General features: G+C 42.6%; 1 protein-coding gene across 1 annotated transcript in view; it reads right to left on the bottom strand.

The window, feature by feature from the left end:
• The window catches only part of KY (kyphoscoliosis peptidase), a 105,611-nt gene extending 83,354 nt beyond the window's left edge, over positions 1-22,257 (bottom strand). The window contains exons 1-3 of the mRNA XM_036746396.1: positions 22,089-22,257; positions 15,992-16,054; positions 8,608-8,670 (exon numbers count right to left, since the gene is read on the bottom strand). Coding sequence (XP_036602291.1) covers positions 8,608-8,670; positions 15,992-16,054; positions 22,089-22,212 — 250 coding nt within the window. The 5' untranslated portion in view covers positions 22,213-22,257. The remainder of the gene's footprint in view (positions 1-8,607; positions 8,671-15,991; positions 16,055-22,088) is intronic.
• Positions 22,258-24,435: the final 2,178 nt, after the last annotated feature.

The following is a 24,435-nucleotide window of genomic DNA, read 5'->3' as shown; positions in this document are numbered from 1 at the left end:
CTAGAACCCAGGATCTCCTAATTTCCAGTACAGAATCCCTCCCAGTGCTGTAGGAATGTGAGCCTGAAACTTCTCAAGTGCATTGGTAAGTATTGCCAGGATACCTACTTTGCACTGTACTGTTAATGGGATAATAAAATCTTCCCCGCCAATGAATAGTCCTCACATGGAGCCCGCTGGGGGAGGGACTTGCCTAAGGAGGCGCTTGCTTAGGGGGAGGCTTGCTTATAGGAAGGCTTTCACACTTTTTGGTACTAAAGCTAATTAGGCACTAAGTAGAGTTGTGATGCCTTCTAGCTCTGAGCCTATTAGCCAAAAGTGTATATATACTCTGAGTTGGCATTTTGCTTTGGGAGCTCGCTTATGAGAAGGACCTTTTGATTTCCTGGTTGAGAGTCTGAGTAGCGCTATGTTCAGAGCTCCCTGACTGCTCAGATGTAAAAGCTCTTTGGATCCAGTGGTGTATGGAAAATGTATAGCAATATTGCTTTGATTCAGGCAGTTAGAGCCCTGTCTGTTGGTCTTTATGCTAATTTCTCTGCTGGTATCTTCTCTGACGTTCAGGGTGCTGACCCTTCCCCTGAACTAATGATATAATTAAAAGTAGGATTGTTAACCCCTTTTTTGAGCAGTCTTTCCTGCAGAGGCAGATTAAAGAATCTGTGCTAGGAGGCCATCCTGGGTATGCCAGGGTGCTTGCTGCCACATGCACCCAGCCTGATACTAGACACTCTACTCTGTGGGACCCTAGGAGATCTCAGAGAATTCTATGTATAATTAAAACTTCTTGATATGTTCTAAAATACTACACAGTCTCATGAAGAAAATTAAGTAAGGAGAACTCATCTTCATCAGTCAATCACCAATGTTTGTAAAGCATCTGCTATGTGTCCGGTAGTGTGCTAGCCAACTGAAGTCAATAATCTTGTGTAATCTCATTCACAAAGGCTCAAATAATCCTAATTCAGAGCTTGACCCATGGGGCAGCATGGTGGAAACACACTCTGAAAGGATCTGCTCTTTATTCCATAGCTTTTGTGATCCTGAGGTGCTCACCCTGTGCCCTGTTGACCTTTGACTATGTAGGGGATCTTTCTTGCTGTCACCTGCAAGTCTTGCAATGTGCCTACTATTCTCACATCTGGACACCAACACTAGAACAGGTTCTCCTATGCTTTCTCTCCTCTTCCTTCTCCTCCCTTGTGTTTCCTTAGCAATCCTCCAGAATCCAAATGCCCTGAGACTGATGGGAGAAGACAGTAGAGAGAAAGCTTCTCACCTTTGCCAGAGGCGCCGCTGATAACGGCCAGTCAAGAGGGTACCATCTGGTCCAGTCAGAAAGTCATTTGCTGTGTATTTCTCTAGTGACCTGAAAGACTCTCCATTTCCCATACATTTCTCATTATTCCCCGGGAAGCCAGGGGTGCCATGTTATTACTGCTGTTTTTTACAGGTGTGTTGTCATTTCAATTATTTCACAGATGAAGAAACTTAGTCAAATGAATTTCCAGGCGCTATACCACAAGGGAGGTGGGAACAGAATTACACTGACTCTCTGACCCCCAATCCTTCCCTTGAATGCCTGACACTGCATGGAAGTATCAATGGTCCCTGCCCAGACAGCATTCCAATACCATGAGAAGTGGACATGAGGCTGCCAGGAGGGGATTGGAAGCCTTGGTCTTGGAGCAGACAATTAGGCTGGAGAAGTGCCACCCCTGCCCTACTGTCCCACTGCCCAGTGGTCCAGCCTTGGGGGATTCTTTCCCACAAAGGGAGGTGGATATAGACGCTGCAGGAGATACTGCATGCTCTCCTCGCTACAGAGGAGACGAAAGTCAGATTCATGTACATGAAAGGAACTTAATTAAGAAGTGTCTCATCTAATCTTCAGAACTTTTCTGAGGGGCATTGAATTCCTTCAGAGGTTGTCTGAAGCCTTCAACTTCCGTAGCATCTTCCAGGCCTCTCCTGGATGACTAATCTCCTTAATGTGTTAGAAAATCAATTCTGAGTGTAAAGGTTGGAAGGTCATCCGGTTGAGCCCCACAGCCTAATCATATCAAGTGCTGGGGAAGCTTTTAGCCATCAGTGTCATTATTCTTTAAAGAAAGGTAGGCTACAAGTAAAATGAAATGAGTTTAACCTAAGCCTATTCTTCAGCCACAGCTTTGAAAAGAATTCATTGTGATGCTCCCATTCCCTACCCTGTTATTTTCTGAAAGGACTGTCTAGTTTTTCCAAAGAAAGGGTCAAAGAGGTACGAGAGAGTGGTGTTAAAGACCTCATTTTTACCCACAAGCTTTCAAAATGGGTCCTGGCAAACTGGGAACTATTAAGTGCAGCCCAGAACAGAAAATAGGACTGGGTTGTTGTTGTTGTGTGCTTGTGTGTGTGTTTTAATTCAGCTGAAGCTGAAGCTGCAATGTCCCTCTAACGGAGGATCTCAGGCAGAATGTGGGAAGGAGTGTTTGCACTGGAGGCAACTGTGGTTGGCTGAGGCCTGAGTGACTTAACTCTCTCCAGGCCCCACAGAGGTTTAGTAGACACTCCGTTTCTATTGAGGACAGAACAAAAAGAGCAGGAGAAATTTAACGATAAGACTTTAAGACTCTTAAGTTGTAGAACAGTTGCTGACCTGGATTTGTAGAGGAAGCTTCCTTCCTGGGAATTCCTTATATTGTTAATGAAATCCCAGGTCTGGTCAATAGAATAATAAATGAGAAGGCGATGGAAAGGTAAGTGAAAAAGGATAATCACAAGCGGGCAACTTCTTCCAGGGCCATTTATATCTGAACCCCATCAGAAAGATGGGAACAAGGGAACATGATGATGATAGCACTTTAAGGTTAACAAATCACTTTCCATACATTATCTCATTTGCACTTCACAACAGCCCTGTGAGGTTGGTAATAACAATAGATTGCACTTTAAGGTTTGCAAAGCAGTGATCTCTCATTCTATCCTCACAACAACCCTGTGACATAAGTGCTATTATTGTCATCCCCATTTTACAGGGGAAGAAACAGAAGGAAACTAAGGCCATGTGCCTTGCCCCCAGGCTCTCACAGCTAGGAAGTATTTGAGGCACGATTTGAACTCAGAGTGCTGGGCCTGGAGTTAAGAAAACCTATCAAGAGCAGGTGGTAGTTGATTTTGTTTTTTTGCTTTAGAAATGAATAATTCCTCGAATGTATATAATTTCCTCTTTTTTCCTAAGGAGTTTAAATTATTCCATAAATTTTCTATTTTTATTTCATAACATCTTTGTTCAGGGTTGGTTTGCTTGTTTTTTATTTGCATTTAACAACTTTGTATATATTTTTGTAGTTACCATCTTTATATTTAAGTGCATATATTTATAGGTGCTGTTGTTTCTTCCTCTCCTCCTACTTCACAATGTAACTTCCGTGCAAGTAGAGAATGTTGAGTACAGATTGCTTCATTCTTTGCACTTGTAGCCCTAGGCACATGTTGTTGCTGTTAAGTAGTTTTCAGTTATGTCTGACTCTTCATTGACTCTGTTTCGGGTTTTCTTGGCAAAGATACTGGAGAGATTTGCCATTTCCTTCTTCCGCTCATTTTACAGTTGAGGAAACCGAAGTAAACAGGATCAAGTGACTTGTCCAGGGTCACACAGGTACTACATGTCTGAGACTGGATTTGAACTCATGAAGATGAGTCTTCCTTATTCCAAGTCCAGCGCTCTATCCACTGTGCTACCTAGCTGCCCCCAACTGGCACATAATAGGAGCTTAATAAATGATTGTTTGATTCAGTGGTTACTGCCATTATCATTATGAAGAAACTGAGGATCAGATCAGCTAATCACACAGCTATTGTCAGAGGTCTTATTGGAACACAGATCTTATTAACTCTAAGCCCAGCATTTCACCCATCACACCACCACTCTAATTTAAGATATATGTGTGTGTATATATACATACATATACATATACACACATATACATATATACATACACATGATGGGGGGCTTGTGCTTGGACCCTAATTCTAACATCACATTTCTCCTTAGCCTCTGATTGGGTGCCTGTGCCTGGACCCCAATTCCAAAACCACATCCAGTTCTAAAATCACATCTCTCCCTAGCTTCAAAGCATTGACCCTAGCAGTTTCTCTCCAGTTCAAGGGCAGCATGCCTTAGCAAAACATTTATCTCTCCTCCTGATACTGCAGCCAGCTGCACCTATAGAATTTATTAGTTTGGACTCCCTGTGTATTGCTAATTGGCTGTATGCTGGGACATAACAATATTTACTACTTACTGACCTTCTTGATAGGTATCCTAGACATAGTCAAATGTATATTCCCTTACATTCATCTTGCCTAACAAGATATTTGATGGAAGCCACCTGGATATTCCCAGTTAGCCATGACCGCTAGTTGACTTAGTGATGTTTCACAGTCAAAACCACACCCCCAGGAACACCCCCCTCCTTGGCCTATTTCCCAGTGAACTCTGGGTAAGATACCTGGGCACTAGATACAAAAAGTGCATGTTCCTTTAAGAACTGACCACCCCTTAACCACTCCTCAATCCCACCCCAAAATACCTAATTGACATGTTTCACCCCTGAAGCTATTATAAGAACTTTCCTGTATGGCTGCAGGTTCCCTAGGAACTCTTGCCCACTGCAAAGCATAATAAACCTTTGCCACCTTGCCTTAAAGAATATTTGGGATCATGAATTCATTCAAGACAACCCCGACCCTCTCCAGTACTCCAGAGACCTTAAGCAGTTAGAGTCTGTAAAGGTGCTCCGCCCTCAGGATCCCTTCCTAAGCAGTTAGAGTCCCTAAGGATGGGTAAAACCAATTTGATTCCTGAATCCCTGGGTTTTTCCCCCTCAACACACACACACACACACACACACACACACACATAAAAGAAAGGAACTTTCTGACAAGAAGTAGTTATGAGGACAAGTTGTGTGAGTCTTTAAAAATGAAATAGAAACACATGTACTGCAAAATTGTTTCAGAGCACTCCCACCTGAAGTTAGGGGGCTAGGCAACAGTGACTAACAGATGGCTCTTCCAGCCCAGGGATTTTATGCAAAAACAAGCAAATAAAGGAACAAAAAAGCCTGAGCCTGGTGGAATGGATTCAGGAGAAGTGGATGGAGTCTGGGACTTGGGGTTAAGAAGTTCCTGCCTCTGTCACTTAATGTGGGATCCTGGGCAAATCACTTTACCTCACTGGGCCTCACTTTCCTCATCTGTAAAATGAAATAACTGGACTAGATCTAAATCTAAATCCTGTGATGGTCAGCACACACCTGTAGACTACTTTGGTTGCCTTACATGGGACTGGTGAGAGTTACAAGCCAGTAACTTGAATGGGATCCTTTCTATAAAGTACCCAAATTCCTCAAAACGTCTCTGATTCATTCTCCACGTTTCCCCTAAGCACCTATTATGAGCTGGCCAACCATGGACAGCGGTGGATAGAGGGTTGGGCCTGGAGCCAGGAAGACCCAAGTTCAAATCTGGCCTCAGATACTCACTAGCTATGTGACCTTGAACAGGTCACTTAACCCTGTTTGCCTCAATTTCCTCATCTATAAAACGAGCTGGAAAACGAGTGGCAAACCACTCCAGTATCTCTAACAAGAAAAACCCCCAAACCCACAGGGTCACCACATGATTGAAAAACAGCTGAACAGCAATATTATGAGCCAGACACTATGCTAATTACTGCGGGTACAAAGAAGGGGGGCAGGGAACACCATTCCTGCCTTCAAGGAGTTTACATTCTAAAGAAGGGCAACATTTTAATAATTAATTACAGATAAGAGTCAGACAGGAGTGGATAGAATGTTGTTTGTTCGCTGTTGTTCTAGCCTTCATTTTTGAAGAAGACGGATGACATCAGCAGGTTGACATCTTGACTTGCAAGTGAACTGGATTTAAGTGAGGCAGGGCTGCGCCAGGTCACCAGCCTCACTTTCTTCTCCAGAGTCATCGGAGTCCAGTGGCAAGACACAGGTCAAAAAGACTGGCAATGGCCCTGGATGCAGTGAGAGACCCTGGCCTTTTTAAGATAAGGTATTTCCCAGGTCTCAGTTTGTCTGAGGGAGCACTTGTTCAGTAATTAAAGGCTAGGTAAGAATTGAGGCAGAGATGGCCTAATCTGCCTTCATAAAGACAGAATGTGTTCAAAGAGAGAAAGGAATCAGCAGCTGGGGGAACTGGGAAAGGTCTCTTGTAATAGGTGAGATTTGACCTGAGTCTTGAGGGAAACACCAGGGAGACTAAGAGATGGAGATGAGCAGAGCGTTCCAGGAATGGGAACTAGCCAGTGCAAAGGCATGTGGAGGAGAAATAGAGTGTAGGAACAACAAGTAGACAGATTCCTTTTAGTCTTGCTCCAAATGCTGCTCTCTTTCTCTCCATTCCCACTGCCATTACTCTAAAAGAGGAGTTTCATTATCTTCTTTGTGGATTATTCCAAAACCTCCCCAAAAGTCTTCTTTCTCATCCTTATAATCCATTCTTCATATCAACCCTATACTGAAATCTTCCTTATACCTTGGATCATAGATTTAGAGAGGGAAGATGAAGAAACGGAGTATCAAAGAGGCTTAGTGACCTGCTTGAGGTTATGAAGGTAGTAAGCATTGGAGACAAGATTTGGACTCAGGCCTTTCCCTTAATGGGACCTACATCTAGCCATGTCCCTTCTCTGCTCAAAAATTGAGTTTTAAATGGTAGAAAAAGACTCAATAGAGGGAGAGAAACATCTCAATACTGATCTCTCAACTTAAAAAATAGTGAGCAAAGACAGCAATTACCTACTGTAAATTGAATGAAGTTTAAAGTCTTTTACCTGACATTCAGTGCTCTCCAAAGACTAGTGCTATCCTATTTTCCCCAATCTTATCTCATACTACATCATATCACATACTGTAGCCAAACCAAATTACTTCTCTGAACAAGCTCTGAACTTTCCTGTCTTCATGTTTCTCATGCCTGGAGTATTCTTCCTCCCTTTGCCTCCTGAGTTTTATCCTTTATTTAAATCCCAACTTAAATGCCACCTCCTCCATGAAGCCTTTGCTTTTACCTCTAGTCATAGTATCATAGATTTTCCACAGTTGGACAGAAGGGACCTTAGAGGTTTTCTAGACCAATCCCTTACATTTACTGATGAGGAAATGAGTCCAACAGAGGTTAAATGACTTGTCAAAAAGCCAGGAAGTGTCCCAGATTGTCCTGTCCCCAAGCCCATCATGTCATGCCACACTGCCTATCAGACGGTAAATATATTTGCCCACTTATACCTCTGGTGTATTTTTCATACCTCATTGTGCATTATAAAATCATAATAGCAAATTGTTTACTGTCTATTAAAATGGAATCTATTCCAATCTTTATAGTGTCATTTAGAGCTTGCCATTTAGGTGCCACTAGGTGGCATAGTGACTAGTGTACTGGACCTAGAATCAGGAAAACCAGAGTTCGAATCCTTCTTTACATGTTTTTCAGGTATATAAGCTCAGAGCAAGTCACTTAGTGGCTCTCAGCCCCAATTTCTTTATCTGCAAAAAGGGGCTAACCATATCACCTACTTCCCAGGGGCTTGCAAAGGTTGTATATCTATATCTATATATCTGTATATGTGCTGTATGTATATGTATGTGTGTATATGTGTGTGTGTGCATGTATATGTGGTATGTATGTGTATCTCTATGCATGTACAGGCATACAGGTATGTATATATGTATGTATATATATATATATATATATGTATGTATATTTATATATATACATTTTCATGTTTGACCCTCACAACAGCCCCAAGAAGTAGGTTTTATTATTATACCTATTCCACAAACTTGAAAGCACTCTTTAAATGTTTGTTATCATTATTATTACTCTATAATAGGAGGGAAGACTGATGGATTCAGTGCCGTAATGCCAGTGCTCCCTGCTGCCAGAACCCTGATTCCCCTCTTCCCCAAACCCCCTTGCTCAGTTAACAAAATCAGAGCATGAGGGATTCAAATCAAAGAATACCAGAGACGGGAGGAACCACAGAAATCGTCTAGGGTGCCCACGTCATTTTACCGAATAACTTTGGTGGGGATTCCTTTCATGGATGGGCTGGGGGAGATGCCTGCTAAAATCCCTTCCAATCGGGCAGCAATTACTGCCCAAGTTTTGTCAAGGACTGTGTCTTCTATACAAGAGACAGCCTAGCTGCAATAACTTCAGAGTCTCATCACCAGAGGAGCTTCAAGATGGATTTTTCATCCTTAGCACTTCACAAGGACCAACTATTGAGGAACAGAAGGGTTGTGATCTACATTGGCAGAGGGTCCTCTGCCTTGACAGGATCACTGATTCTTTAAGACTAGCTGTATTTTATCCCCCAGTAGGCCATAATTCCAGGAGGGCAGGGGCTGTGTCTTTGTATCTCCCCCCAGGGCTTAACACAGTCTTTGCACCCTCCAGATCCTTGCTGAACTGAATGATCTCTGGCCCCTCTGAGGCAGAGGGAGCTCATGTTTTTCTACTGGCTCCTGTGCAGGGGACACAGGATACTGTGAGGGGAAAACCAGCATGGACCAGCTAACCACATACCTTCGTTGTCATAGGACGTGATGACTTGCGTCTGCTGATGGTGCTGTGTCTGGGCCACGTTTCCTATTTAAGTAAGAGAAAAAATACTGCAGTGACCATTGGGACTGGGGTGGAATTTCTCTCAAGGCAGAGTAAGGAGATGTGTGTGCCTTCAGGAGAGGCTGGTTATCCAAAGGCTGCCAACATCTCCCCCTCCCCTTCCTTCTCCCTCCCACACCAGGGTCCAGCTCAGCAGGGGGGTACCTTTCATCAGTGTCCCGAAACATATTGAGTTTCCTTCATTACCAGAGAACTGATCCTAAGCTTAGAAAGAATGGCACGGAGTCAAGTAGCTCTTTGTGCCTGCTGGGGAAGGAGGCCCTTGTCCCTTGTAAATCACTGCCCTAGAGAACCGTTCCCCACCCCCACCTCAGCCCTGCCCCATGATTGGTGCCCAGGCTTTGATGCTGTTGCATTCAAAAACTGGGGTGTCTTTTACAAAGGTGCACACTCTAATTTATAACTTTCAAAGAAATTAAAAACTGCAGCATCTCCTAGATGGAACTTATATGATTGTATAAACAACTTTTATCCACTTACCTGTCTACACTTTGGATAACAATTCTGCCCCACCCTAGCTCCCCTTAGCTCTTCCTCTCCTAGGAGATAGTCTAGAAAACGGAAGTAGTTATCCTACTAATCCTGCCATTGAAGTCTGTGCCATGAATGACTTTGAGTAAGACACTTCCCTACCCTGGGCTCCAGATTTACAGAATCACTGACTGTGAGAGATGGAAGGGACTTTACCAGGCATCTCCCCTAACCCATATGTGAAAGTAATCCCCACCAAAATAAATCTGTAAAATGATAAGAGTGCCCTAGACGATTTCTCTGATTTCTCCCATCTCTGGTATTCTTTGATTTGGAATCCCTCATGCTCTAATTTTGTCAACTGAGCAAGGGGGTTTGGGGAAGAGGGGAAATCAGGGTTCTGGCAGCAGGGGGCACTGGTGTTATGGCACTGAACCCATCAGTCTTCCCTCCTGCCTTCCCCCTTTGACCATCTTCGTATTACATTTCATCATCCTTACTGGCTTAAATCCTAGTGGGGGAAAGAAAGGGTTCTTTAAAAGTAGGGAATGATGGGATCAGGTAGATAATATAATATACGTGCTCACATTTATGTAGTATTTCACAAGAAACCTATGAGGTCGGTAGTGCAAATAACATGCCGATTTTACAGATGAAGAAATGGAGTCCCAGAGGGGGTCAATAGGATCACTCATCCACACACAAATCTTTTGACTCAAAGGTCAATGTTCATTCCTTTTCCCCACACCCAACACACACACACACACACACACACACCCCAAGATGCTTCTTCATATACAATATACCCTTGGAGATAGATTTGATTTTACAAATCTATTTGCCCAGTGTCCTATCAAAGTTGTAGACAGTAGTACTGAGGAGGCTACTTTCAATTTTTGTTTCATTTTTTGTTTTACCTAAATTCTGATTTCTTTTTGTCCCTGGACTGATTTGGGTACCTTCTTCATGGTCCTTAATTCCTCTTTCTGACCCTACCACAAAGGGAAGTCTAAGTTTATCCTTTCTTCTTTCTCCTTTGTTCAAGGTCATAGACTCAAAGAACATAGAGCCATAGAGATTAACTGGTCTACCTTCCTTGTTTTATAAAAATGGAGTCCCAGGGACCCAGAAAGAGAGTGCTGTATCCTCTAAACTCTATCCTTGGAGACTATGTGGGAGGAACTAAACTACTCAACTCTGAATTTCCTGGGGTTGGGCTTCTTCTGACCATTTTCTACTTCTCTCTCAAAAGGATAGTGTTCCTTCCTCATCTCCCTTTTTCACCTCTTGCTTCAAGAACTATAATCAAATTAACACTAACATTGCACCTGGAAATGGCTTGTCAATATATCAATCTATTTATTGTCCCCCCTCACCATCCCTATACCTTACCAGACCAAACCACTTTTTCATGGCCACAACACTATGTGTTTTCTCTCTGTCTCTCTGTCTCTCTCTCTCCTCTCTGAATGTAAACACGTTGAGGGCAGAGACTGCCTTGCTTTTGCATTTTTATTCTCAGAGTTAGCACAGTGTTTGTATATACTAACCACTTAATGAATGCTTTTTCCTTCATTTTTTTCATTTCTCAGGGTCACCCAGATAGTAAGTAGCTGAGCTAGCATTCAAATCTATGTCCTCTAACTCCAAATCTCTTTCTTTTCTTTAAATAAGCTTTTTTGATTTTTTTCTTTTTACCTCACATTTTTCTCCTGTATCTCTTCCCTTTTTCCCTCCCAGAGTCATCTCATATAAAAAAAGAATTCTTTTTTAAAAAGGGGGAAGAGAAAAAAAACTGCAAAATCAATACATTTAAAAATATTGACAATATATGAAATGTTCCCCACTCATGGACACCCCCACCCCCATCCCTCTCTACCTCTCCAAAGGAGTGAGGGGAAGTTTCTACTCATCTCCCTTCTTTGGGGTCAAGCTTATTCTTTGTACTTTTGCAACATTCATTTTTGCATGTTTTGTGGTTATTTCTACTTTTCTTTTTACTACACCAGGCTGCCTCCTGAGTCATAGGGATTTAGCATCTTCTAGCAGCATCTCCTTATCTTCCCTCATTTAGGGCCAAAGCCAAGCCTAGAGCAGGGAATTAGCCTTAAAGCAGCCTCCTTCCAGAGGCTCGCATGTTCTCTTCCTCCAATTCTCTTTAAGACTGACTATTGTCCCTGAGTCTCCCGACGACTCAATAAAACACCATGCTCTGTGGGAATCCCTAGTTCTCAAATCCTGAGGCCTGAAGACAGGAAGGCTGAGTTTCTGCATAGGACAGCTGGTTGTCTCCCCGGGGAGGAGGGGGGAGTTGAGGAAACCAGATCCTGGGGAAGGGAATCCTCGAGGAGGAGGATTGGCTGGCACTGATGGACGATTGATATTTATAGACATGACTGTACAGTTGATTTCCATATGTAACAACAGAGCTGTACAGTGCTGCTAGGTAGAGTTCACCAAGAGACTGGGAAACAGCGAATAGAAACACAGGGGAACACAGCGCCAGGGAAGCAGGCACGGCTCCAGCCTGAGCACAGCCGGTTGGGTGACAGTGTTGCCAGGCTGGGTTTCTCAACAATTTGGTATATTTGCTCTGCCTTTAGAAAATCTATGGGGTACAAAGTGAAATCATAACAAACAGAGGAGAAATTTTTAAAATGGCCAGAACCTATATCCAATTATATTGTAGCAAAACTGAAAACTTAAAAGGAATGAGAGAATTAGCTACAAAAATATAAAAAACCTAAATGAACAGAACAGAAAATAATGACATTAAACAATCCAGTTTCAGAAAAGAAAATTTAAGTAGCTAGCAAGAAACTATTGGGGGGGGACACATTGCTCCAGATGGATTTAGGGGAGAATTCATTACACTTTTAAAGAACAATTAATACCTATATACAAATTGTTCCCAAAGAATTAGAAAAAAACAAAGCAGTTTTGCCAAACTCCTTTTATGAGACAAATATAGTCCTAGAATCTAAACCAGAGGAGCATAAAGCAAGGAACAGGAAGTATAGGCTAATATCATTCATAAATATCAATTCAAGAATTTTAAACAAAATCCTAGTTTAAAAAAAGATATATGATGATGATTGGCTTACTTCCCCCCGCCCCCAATTTTGGTCACTGGAGTAAGCATTCTCTTCTCAGATCTACCTTAACACATCTCAAACTATTGTCTGAACATAGAGCAGTAGTTCTCAAAGTGTGGTCTCTGGACCCTTGGCATTCCCGAGACCCTTTCAAGAGGACCTCAAGGTCAAAACTATTGCCATAATAATGCTAAGACATGGTTTGGCTGTGAAAATACTCCTCCTTTTTTCATCTCCTTATCTGTGTGAGGCCAATTTTCTTCATAGACTTCAACTAAAACAATATATCACGACAGATTGAGTGCACAAGAAGAGATAGACCTTAACTTGTCTTCTGTTAAGCCAGACGTGAAAGAGATTTGTAAAAACATGTAAAGCAATGCCACTCTTCTTGCTACATTATTTTTGCTCTGGACAATAGTCATTTTTCATAAAGTGTTATTTGTGGAAACAGGTAATGGATTTATTATTGTTATTTTAAAAGAATAAACATTTTTAAACTTAATCAGTTTTAATTTTCAATGCAGTAAATATTAACAAATATAACCCACACAAACAAAAACTCTTTGGGGGCCTTAATAATTTTTAAGAATATTAAGGAGTCCTGATACCCAAAATTTGAGAACATTGACCTAGAGGGTGTGCTTGAAGTTTCATAAAGCTAATGTGGTTAAATAAGCAGAGGACAAGAAATCAAGAGACCTGAATTAGAATCCCATGTTGGCTGTTTATCAAGCATGTTATCATGGTGGTCACAACTGTTTTAGCTCTTGGTTTCCTTATCTATAAAATGGGAAGAGAAATACTGGAACTATCTGCCTCACAGGGTTGGTGTAAAGAAAGGGTTAAGAATTATGTAGTAGAGAAACAAGAACTCTTGCGTCTTTCTAAAAATCACTTCAACTCTCTGTCCCTTGTTATTCTCAGCTATCTAAAGGGATCTCTTGGGATTGTTGTGAGGACAAAAATGAGACATGAGACCTGAAAGGTCTTTAAAAAAATAAAATTCATTCTAGAAATGGTGGCCCATGTATCACAGGTAACACAAGTTAAGTGTTAAATAAATGAAAAAGGAAAGGAATGATAGATGAGTCCGTATCTCCAAATAAGTACACCAGCAGAAGGGACTAGCTTGCCACTTCCCCAGCTCCCCAGGGCACACATGGAGTAAAAGCAAAAGTCAGCAGTTTTCACCTAGCTTCTAGTCATGACTTGGCTAGAAAGCCATTAGATTAACCTGAGAGAACTCAGGCACAGGCTCATAGATTTAGAGTTGGAAGGAATCTAAAGGTCATGGAGACCAACCCTTTCATTTCTAGATGAGGAAACAAGCCCAGAGAAGTAACTTGCCCAAGTCACACAGGTATGAAGACACTAACTTGAGATTTAGCAGTCTTTTCCACTGGACCTCTTGGCAATAGATAAAGAAGAACTGGAATTTAAAAATTGGAAAATGTTCCATCAGAGCTGGCACTGGCTTTCACCACTTCTGAATCTTTGTGTTGGGCTTCAGTTTAACGGAAAAGACTTATGAACATTGTAGGAGACAGTAAATCTTTCCACAGCTAACAGAGTCTTGGAACCTGTCTGAAAAAGGTATCCTGTGAGTGATAACGGAGAGGCTGGTGTACCGGCATAGACGAGAATCTTTGGCTTACCCAAAGAATTGCTGTCCCTGACTGAAAGAAGAAAAAGTGGTCCATATCCATCGGCCAGTCCTGGGTCCATTGGCCAGTCCTGGTTCTTTGTTTAAAAATATCATGGGATCTCTGAGAGGTAGAGATCACTGGAGCTCAAAGCAGTCTCAGAGAATATCTAGCCCCCCTCCTTCTTTTTACAAATGAAGAACATGTGGGCACAGTTGTTTGCCCAAGATTGCACAGGTCTGCAGTGGCAGAGCAGGATTCTGATTCAGGGTTCTTTTTGGGTGTGGTGGGGCACAGGGAGGAAGGGAGGCTGTGGGGAGGATGGGGGAGGAATCTGGACCTCTGATTTCATTAGATTTAGAGGGTTCCTAGTGAAAAAAAATCACCAATAAATCCTTAACTGTTGCAGACTTAGAGATTTGGCTGGGGGCAATCAGAGGTTGGGTGACTTGCCCAGGGTCACGTAGCTAATGTGTGTAGGAGGAAGGTCTTGAACCCAGGTTGTGCTAGCTCCAAGGCCAGCTGGACTACTCCCACTGCTGGCTTCTCTCCAGTGCTTTTCTCACTGTTCTTTTCAGTATACCCTCTGCACCTCCCTTCTTGATAAATCCCACAGAAAAACAGAGGCTCTCTCGAAGCCAGCTTTTATCCAGCTCCTAAATCCTAACTGAGATACTCAAACAGATCTGTGGGAACTTAGTTCTGATTTTCCTTGCTCACAGTCCAGTTTCTTTTAGGATTAGCCTGATTTCTCAGGGTTTGAGTCTGTGGTTCAAGGCTGATTTAATTGGAATGTCAGCTGGATGGTTTGTAACCTCTGTTAACAGAATTAACAGGGTTCCTGAAAGGACACAGGACTTGATAATTATCATCATACAGCAATAATTCATATTTATACGAGCCTTTAAGGTTTACATATATATATATATAATATTGTAGGGGCTATTATCATCTTCATTTTCTACAGATGAGAAAATCAAGGCCAAGAGAGAAGATGTGACTTGCCCGGGATCATATGGCTAATTAAGTATCTGAGGCAGGATTTAAATTCAGGTCTTCTTGATTCTGAGTCACTTAGTATTCCACCCAGGATGCCTCCTTGCTACCTAATAAAACATAATTTTCTCCTTTTTTCGTCTCTTTTACTTCCTACTTTTTTTTTTTACCACCTCTCCCACCCCAATAAGGACCCTCTGTTGTAACAAACAGCTAAGCAAAACAAATCAGCACATTGGCCTAAATCTAAAAATCTGTGCCTCATTCTGTACTTCTAACCCATCCTTTCTCTTCCAAGGTTAGAAGAGAGACAAATTCCTAGAGTTCGAAGGGACTTTAAAAAAAGCTAAAGTCTTCAAAATATAAAACACGCGCGCGAGCGCACACACACACATGGGTTGTTAGTGATTGGTACCAAAGCAGCCCAGGATCCGGTCCATCTCAGAGAGATTACCCTTGGATTGGAGTAGAAGGAAGTAGTGGGTAGAATCTGGATTGAATGGCTACATGGATTGAATCCCAGAACACAGGGCTTCAGAGATCTTTCCCAGACTAATGTTTTATCATTTCTTTGCTCCTAGCTCATTTTGGAATCACAGAATTCTTGGCCTGCCTCTGCAGGTAATTTTGTCCCAAACCTAAACGTAATCAGGTTTCATAGAGGAGACCGCTTTAAGGCAGAAAATCCTTGCTGGAAGCCCAACACATTCAGTCTGCCTTCTTTAGCTCCAAGGAGCTGAAAAAGACCTCAGAGATCATTTAGTTCAGTCTCTGGACACTCCAGGCTGCAAGAGGAACAAGGTCATCATGACCTTGTGTCACAGAGAGAACGACATTCGGGGCCGATAGATATCTCAGAACCGGTCTGCAAGCCTGGTCCAACTTTAGTTGCTCTCAATGCTTTTCAGGAAGACTGAATTCCCAGAGATTTAAAAGAAAGAAAGAAAAGAAAAGAGGTGAATGAGGTTTCAGTTTCCTCATATAGAAAATAAAGGATTAGACGAAGCTGATCTATTGCTCAGGCTCCTTCCAGCTCTGACATTCCATCACCCCTCATGACCTCCCCCAGATATTTACCTCGAAGGTCGTTTCCTTCCAATTTCTGCCGTCTTCGGTTTCCATTTCCGATTCCCTGGAAGCCTATGAAACAATGAGTTGGCATGAGACATGCTGGAGCAGTTAGACATTTAGTTTAGTGATTTTTAAAATGCTCAATAAAAAAATTATTGTGAACTTAACTTTAAACAATAACAAGTAAGTTTTTACATTTACAACTAAGTTTATAAAAGACTTTAAATCCGCAGGTATCTCTAACATATCCACTCTATTCGCCAGCTGTATTCCTTTTCATTGCCTTGTTTGTCCCACTAACACCTGAATTACTTGTATATTTTCCTCATCTGTTGGCATAGTAGATATGCGTGCTGATGTGGTTCTGGCATTTTTTTTGGTCACATTAGTTCATGAATTTTTTCGTTCATTTATTACCTACTATGTACCAGGCACTAAGCAAAGCACTGGTGATACAAAAAGAGGCAAAAGACAGTCCCTGCCCTCGAGGAACTTACAATCTAATGAGTAAGACAACATGGCAATAAATAAGCAAGCCATATGCAGGATAAATATATAAAATACTATATGCAGGATAAAGAGATAGAATAGCTATATACAGGATAAATATATACAAAGTAAGCTATATACAGGATAAACAAGAAATAATTAAACTAGGGAAAGGGCAGGAATTAAGAGTAGTTAAGAAAGGTTTCCTGTGGAAGATGGCATTTTAGCTGGGCCTTAATGAAAGTCAGAGAGATCAACAGTCAGGGCAAAGGAGAGGGAGCATTCCAGGAACGGGAGATAATCTCAAAGAATATAGATTTACAGTTAGGAGGCCACCTGTTCCTACTCACACATTTTATAGATGAAGAAACTGAGGTCCCTGAAGGTTAAGTGATTTTTCCAAGATCTCACAGGTAATAAGTGTCTGAGATGGGATTTGAACCCAGGTTTTCTGACTCTAGAGTCATTGCTCCATGCTGGGCCCCTTTCTCCTATAGGTGAGTTTCTCTCGGCCTTGATACCTTGCACCTGGTACTTCTTCAACCCCCTTCCTTTTTCAGCTTCCTTTTTTTCTGTTGACTTCTCATTATAATGTCACCTCCTTGAAGGCAGGAACTGTCTATCTTTATCCTTGTATTTGTATCCCCAGTACTAAACACAGAGCCTGGCATGTAGTGGGCTCTTAATAAATGCTTGTTGCCCACCTGCTTTTCCCACTGTATACCTTCAGCAGTTTTCTAGTTGAAGATTTATCTAGGGTAGTCGAGTCAAACTCAAAGGGGGATCATAAAGATCCCTGCATACTGACTTAGTTTTAAAATGCAGTGTTATCTATGCTTCAGAGTATGTTGAATTTTACTTTGTTAAATATTTCCCAATTACATTTTAATCCAGTTCTGGCCACGTTCTGGAGTGTTGCTGGCCACGTGGTTGACACCTCAGATCTAGGGTACTGTATTCCACTTGAGCATCCATTAACATCATGGCAGTTGAGGACAGTCAGTCTCATGACTAATGGATAAAGTGAAGGCAAGAGGTTTCTTTTCCTTACAAAACATGGCTGCTCACCTCTTAAGGAAGCCCTGTGAACTAGATTGCAAACAAGAAGTGCTTTTGTGAAAGACTCCTTTGTTTTACCAACAATTCTTTCTTCCCCTTATTCCCGGAGACATTTTAAAATTGAGTAAAAATATCTTGTGGTAGAAAGAGCATTGGAGTAGAAGTCTTAGGATCCTAAAGTTTATGGGATGGAAGCCTGGAGATCACCTGATCCAATCCCATAGGCAAGTGGTAGGAGAAGGAGCAAGGGCTCTGGAGCCAGGTGACCTGGGCTTAAATGTCACTTCTGATGCTTACTAAATGGCTGTGGCCAAGTCACTTAACCTCCTTAGGACTCCGTTTCATCACCTGTAAAATGAGGAGAGAAGTGGCCTAGATGGGCCTTGGAAGTCCTTTCTAATTTCATATCTAAAGTCCTAGGAGTCCATGGCCCTCTTTGGAGGGTAAGGAAAGGAAGGAAACAAGCATTTATTAAGTACCTACTGCATGCCATGTACCCTGCTAAACATTTTACCTCATTTGATCCTTACAACAACCCTGGGAGGTAAGTGATATTATTATCCCCATTTTACAATTAAGGAAACTGAGGCAGGCAACAGTTAAGTAACTTGCTCAGGGACACACAGCTAGCAAGTGTGTAAGGATATATTTGAACTCAGGTCCCCCGACTCCAGGGCCAGCACTCTAGCCACTGTACTACCTAGCTGGGTAGGGATATGTTTTTGGTATGTGTGTGTATGTGTGTTTATCTTCTGTCAAATTAGGATATTAGATATGGGGTTAACTATATGACAGTCTAGCAGAGTGGATAGAGAGCTGGCCTGGGAACGAAGACCTAAATTCACATCCCACCTCTTATACTGGCTGTGTGACCCTAGGCAAGTCACTAACCTCTCAGTGCACTCAGCACCATTATAACCGTAGAAGAGGCAACTGGTAGAGGTAGTTTCTTCATCTGGGAATTCCCTATATTGATGAAGTGACAGCTTCAAGTCCCTATCCCTGGAACAGATGATCGCTGAGGTGCCTTCTGTGGATTGCCTCTGATCAGGAGTTAATTTAAGAGGGACCCTTAGACAGACTTTTATCAGAGCCTGAGACAACAGGCCTTTCATCCATAATGCCCTACCCAGGACCAGTACCTCAGATACCAAGCCATACTAACACCCAAGAACATGCTCCAATGCTGGGCATCTTGGGATAATGCTACCGCTTTTTCTTGTTTCAGTCATGCCCCTGAAGATATTTACTGACCCAGATGCCTGATCTGATCTCCCTTCTTTTTTGTACTTGAAGAAAACAAATGACCTCTGCCCTCATCATACAACACCCTTGAGAGTCAGAGATGCAATCAAATGGTACATCCCAGTATTATGTCTAGCAAACTTCCATTTTACTCTTTCCCTGTTCTTATGATCCAGAGTAGTGGGTTATTTGAGCAAAAATTCTCTTCTGTTGCTAGTACTTTCTGCTCCTTCATCTCCACCCACCTCAGATGAATCTCTCCTGAACTTTTTGGAAACTGTTCTATTATTAACACATTTCCCTCAATCCTCTGACATCTGGATAGAGAAAATGCTTTGGTGTTCTCTGCTATGGAGTCCAGGTGGATGAGGGCCTACTTCCTCATTCTGGCTCCCTGGAGAGAGGATGCAGAACAAGAAGGGGATTTTTCTTCAACAGTGGTGTCCCTTTCCCTACCATAGAGCTAAGGTAAATAGAAAGGAAGACTTTTTGTTCCTTTCTGATCTTCCCATGTTCTTTCAGGCCCCTTAATTCCTTCTCCTAAAGTGTTAGGTATGTTCAGTGTTTTCTCTCTATGGAGGATCTGGGTTATCCGCATAGAACTACAGCTCAATCATTTTGACTGAGTCCACCCACCTGTTTAATTAAATGATGGGCCTGACCAATTCCCCTCCCATCCCCATGAAGACACTGAATTGAGTAATTGTTTGATATGCCAGTAGGTACTTCTTTCTGAGGTGGTCAAGGGAGACATTCCAATGGAAAATACTTCCTATTTTTCTTTTAAGTCACAAGATGACTTTTGAATTCACCAGTAAAACATCTGAAGAAAGATTTTTTTTAAAGTTTAAGCAGAAAGAATATTCTCAGGCTTCAGTGTGTGCTAGGATTTCTCCAAGGTCATATTCAGGTGCACGAATTGTAATGTTAAGAGAAACACAGGTAGATTTATGAATTGTCAATTGAGTCTATTTTCAGGCAATTGCGAAGTTAAACTACTGTTACTTCTATTCTGATGGTAGTTTTTTCGGGGTTTTTCTTCATTCTTTTACCTACTCTCATTGGCACCAGATCTTCCAAGACAGAAATATATAGCAGTAGCCACACACGATGCCAGGGAATAAATGAGGGGATATGGGTAAAAGGCCACCAAAACCTTGATCTGGCCTCTTCAGTTCTGAAATGCTATTTGGAGAACCCTATATTGGGGAATTATGCAGCACATCTCAATAACAGAGAATTGAGAGACAGAGGACAAAGCATAATTTCTTAATCAGGATCCTATTACTTCTGCTAATTGCCTCACTATTTTAACCCAAGCTTCCAAGCTCTCTCCCTAGTTTACTGCTGTCCCTCCCACCTACAGAATCTTAGAGAATTGCCTTTGGCCCCCATGTCCCTTTTGAGTCCAGGACACCTGTCGGTATTCCCAGAACTCCTGAATCTATTTATTTTCCTTGCCCATGTGCAGTGTCTAGGCTAGCTCCCAGGAGGCTTTCAGAGCCTCTCCAGCTGTAATTGACAGGGACAAAGACATCTTCAGCACCACCACTTCAGGTGGGCAGGTAGGAGTGGAAATTACATGGGCTCAAGAGCTCTGGGGACAGAATCAGAGCCAGAGGCAGAGAGAAGCAGCAGAAAATATAAACAGTTTTAGTGCAGGAGGCTAAAAGGAAGTTACACAGTGCATTTCACCCAACTTCATTTAGGTCTTGTTCTCAAAGAATGAAAGCTTGATCAGGTGCATACCCACTTATTATTAATGCAGTGGATAACTAGCTTTTCTTGATGAAATCATTTATTTATGGATAACTAGTGGCCCTCAGATGCTTAAGAATGGGCTCCTTTCATCACCATCATCATCGTCACCATCATCACCATTTCAAGTAAATAACAGGCATTACTGCGCTCTTCCTATGTGCCATACACTGTGTTAAGGGCTGGAAATACGAAGACTTACCACCATCATTAAACACACAAACACACATATAAAATACATAAAATACACACATGTTTATATATTACACATAATGCCCAAACCAAAGAAACAATCCCTAACCTTTTTTTTTTTTTGAGAATAGCTTTGTAAGTAGTCCCAAGTCTTTGTTTGGGACCCCCAAAGGAAACAGTCAGGATGGAAAGCAAATTAAGTCATTCTATTTGGGAATCAGGAGTCTTGTATTCTAATTCTGGCTTGGCCACTGACTAGTTATGATCGTTTCCCTTCTCTGGGCTTTAGGTTCTTCATCTGTACAATATGAGTATTTAGAAAGACGATGCCCAGAGTTCCCTCAAACTTCAATATTCTATATATTATTTTATTCCTCTCCTGATATAATAACATGGGAGCACCTTCCTTCCAGAGATGAAAGGAATTTCTCTTTCATTTCCTCCCCCAAGAAAGAAACATCCCCTGTAATTTAAGTCAAAGAATTTCATCTCTAGGGAAACCGAGGCACCATGAAGGTCTTCTTAGGCCATGAAGTCAATCTTGGGCAAGCTTGTATGATTGGAACCTAAATTTTTGGCCGGTGTGAAAAGCTGGGCCCAGAGCTATACAAAGTTGCTTTCTGGGTTCTCATGAACTTTGCCCGGCTGAGAAACCCGGCAAGTGAAAACCCGGGCTGCCTTTACCGTCAGCATCTTTAAACCTGCCTCTCTGATAAGCAGGATTGATAGAGGGGTTAGCGGGGAGATTTTATTGTTCTTTCTGACAGAGGTGATGAACAGAGAGGGGGGCCAGGGAAAGGAACTCGTCCAAGTTCCCCTTCGGATCAAGCCCTCCAGGGGCTGCAGCACCTCAGGGTCCCCGGTTTCCTTTTCTAGCTAGCTTTCTTGAGCCTGGACAAAGTTCAAACAGCCCTAGCAAGAGAGACTGAGTAACATTCATCCCCATTGATTTCCCATTTGGGAGCGGCGTCTGGTTGAAGCACCGGTCTAATATCGGGCTCTACATCTGCAGTCCCAGGAGCGCCCGGGCTTGCAGAAATCTATGAAGACACAGGTGGAAAATGAAGTAATGATTTTAGGAGGCCGCGGGATCCGGTGGAGCGGAGCGGCTGCCTCTATGTAGCAGTAGGGGCTTCGACCCCACCGGTGGCGGGGAGCAAGGAGCGGACCCTGCTTCGGACTTCTGCCCGAACCCAGTCGCCCCGCGCCTGTGCCCTCCCTGCAGTGCAATCACTTCGCGTCCCGCAGGCACGGACACCCACCCTGCGACTGGGCACCCTAGAGAGACCGACCTTAGGGGCACCTTGCCCCCCCCTTTCCGGACTCCGGGACTAGCAATGCTCGCTCGTTTGTTTGTTACCTCGGCATTGCAGCGAAGAAGCCGAATCCGTCTGTCTGTCCCTCTGCACAGTCCTTCTCTTCTCGGAGTGAACTATAAGGAGCATATCTATGGTTATTTCACAGTTTTCCTTTTTCAACTCCATGGCACCTGTTAGCTGTGCGCATTGGCCCTCACTGCCCGCCCCACACGCAGCTGCAGCAGCGGCGGCCGCCGGCTGTCGTCCCCGATGCGGCGTCTTGCGGCGAATGACACTGTTTATTTTCCTCCCTTTGAGCTGAGAGCTCCCCCTCACTCAAAACGAACACACAAACAGCATTTCGCTGACTCTGCCAAACACGCCATTAGTGCCCAGGAGAGATCTACCCTAATGAAGAGGTTATAAGTCACCTTTGAAAGGAAATCCCGGCGCGGATCCATTACCCATGGTGGAGGCAGGAGAGCGCTTGGAAAGGAGAGTTCCAGTTTCACAAGGGCCTCTCCCTCTGCCCCCACCCCCTCCCCTTTCCCTCTCTCTTCCCCCATGTTCTCTTTGCCTTCCTGCCCTTTTCATTTTGACCCCTTGCCTTCTGTATTAATACTTTTCTCAGAACTAGTTTAGGCTTGGCTGGCTTCTCTTTGGAAGCTTCCTTCTTGCAGAGAAAAGGAGGATTTTCCTCTCTCCTGCTCCCAGGTCTAGTCTCCTCTGGAAATCTTACAACTTAGGCAAAAACTTTTTTTTAATTGAAAAAAAAAAAGGCAGAAAATGAGGAGCAACAGAGCTTGTCTGAACAGCTGCAAGAAATGGGACAGTGGTCAGACATTTCCCCTTTGCATCCTCGTTATAGCCCAGCCTCTTTCATATGTATCCAAATATGCATGTATATTTATATATATGTATCATGTATTCAAATCTAAATATATATGGATATCTGTGTATCTAGCCCCTCTCATATGTATATATGTGTTTGGATACATATATAGATGTAAGTACATATGGATATCCATATATATGAATCCAAATACATATACATTTATTTACACACACATATATGTATATCTATATATACTTACACATATGAGAGGGGCTAACTATGCATATATATACACACATACATATAATTATTAATCTACTGGAGAAAAAGGGTAAATAAAGTGGTTTTCAGGGTGTGGGAATTGAGGGAGAGGGAGAAAGAGAGGGAGAGACAGAGATCTCTGCAGACAATTGATGTTGGTACTGGTCAGATTGGGTAATAGGATCTTTTGGGTGTTTAAATGACAACCCACAGAAATGTAGAGTGAAAGTCTTGAAAATCCATTGTCAGTTAACAGTCTGATCTTCCCTCCACCCTTTATGCCTATCCCCCCTCCCCATCTTCTCTCCCTCGCTCCTTCCTGCCTTTCAAATAGGCTAGCCAGGAGACAGAGAGGGAACAGTATGATTTAGCAATTAGGAGGGACCCTGTTTAGCTGGCCACTGAGATTTGGAGAAGGCTTGAGCTGAGAAATCCTTTCTAATTTTATCTCAGGCTCCTCTCCTGTCACAGAGCTGGTAGCTGCAAGTCATTTGGCTGGTGGTCTCTGGGAGAATGTTAACACCTGTGGGTGACAGGCCCTGGCAGTGCTATTCTATGATTCTACATGCTTAGAAAACTCATTCGTCATGCATAGGATGTAGGCCACCTGAACGTGGGGTCCAAGTCCTTATTTGGGATCACACAGTCTAAGACTAACCCCTCAAGGAGCATATGTTCCCTTTCTCAGGCCTGTCAGCTCACAATCATTTTGAGACTGAAGATTCCTCCCCTGAGTCTCATAACTTCCAGAAATGTCCTATGAATTGTTAACCTCTCAGACTGACCTGTGAGAACACCAGGTCCAGGGCAAGCCTGAGGAGGCTGTATTTGGAAGGCTGGGGGTGGGGGGGAGTTGGGAGCATGAAAGGGAGTGCCATATTCCCTCTAATAGATACAGGGGTCGGAATAGAGTTTGCACTGGTATAGGGAACTCCGAAGGGAAGAAAAGCCTTCTAGTAATATAGATTGAAAACTTCTCTGTAACTTAGAGAGTTGTCTTGAACATTGAGGTTAAGTGACTTGCCCAAGGTCACACATCAGTATGTGTCAGAAATGGGACTTTAGCCTAGGTCTTCTTGTCTCTGAGTCTAGCTTTCTATTTGCTATGTCATCTTGCCTCTTCCAATAAATGTATGAATAAAGATGAGTTTCCATCCCCATACTTTTATTGAATTACAAAAAGTAGTCATTTTATACATTGATGTGATAGTGTTCATAAAATGTAAAAAGATAATACAGGATAGGGACCACTTCTATCTGAACTCCATCCAACTCAGATGAGAATGACGTAATAATATTTGACATTTACCCAC

This window comes from Trichosurus vulpecula, chromosome 2, assembly GCF_011100635.1.
Source record: "Trichosurus vulpecula isolate mTriVul1 chromosome 2, mTriVul1.pri, whole genome shotgun sequence".
Classification (NCBI taxonomy): domain Eukaryota; kingdom Metazoa; phylum Chordata; class Mammalia; order Diprotodontia; family Phalangeridae; genus Trichosurus; species Trichosurus vulpecula.
This window is presented reverse-complemented; position numbering and strand designations above follow the sequence as displayed.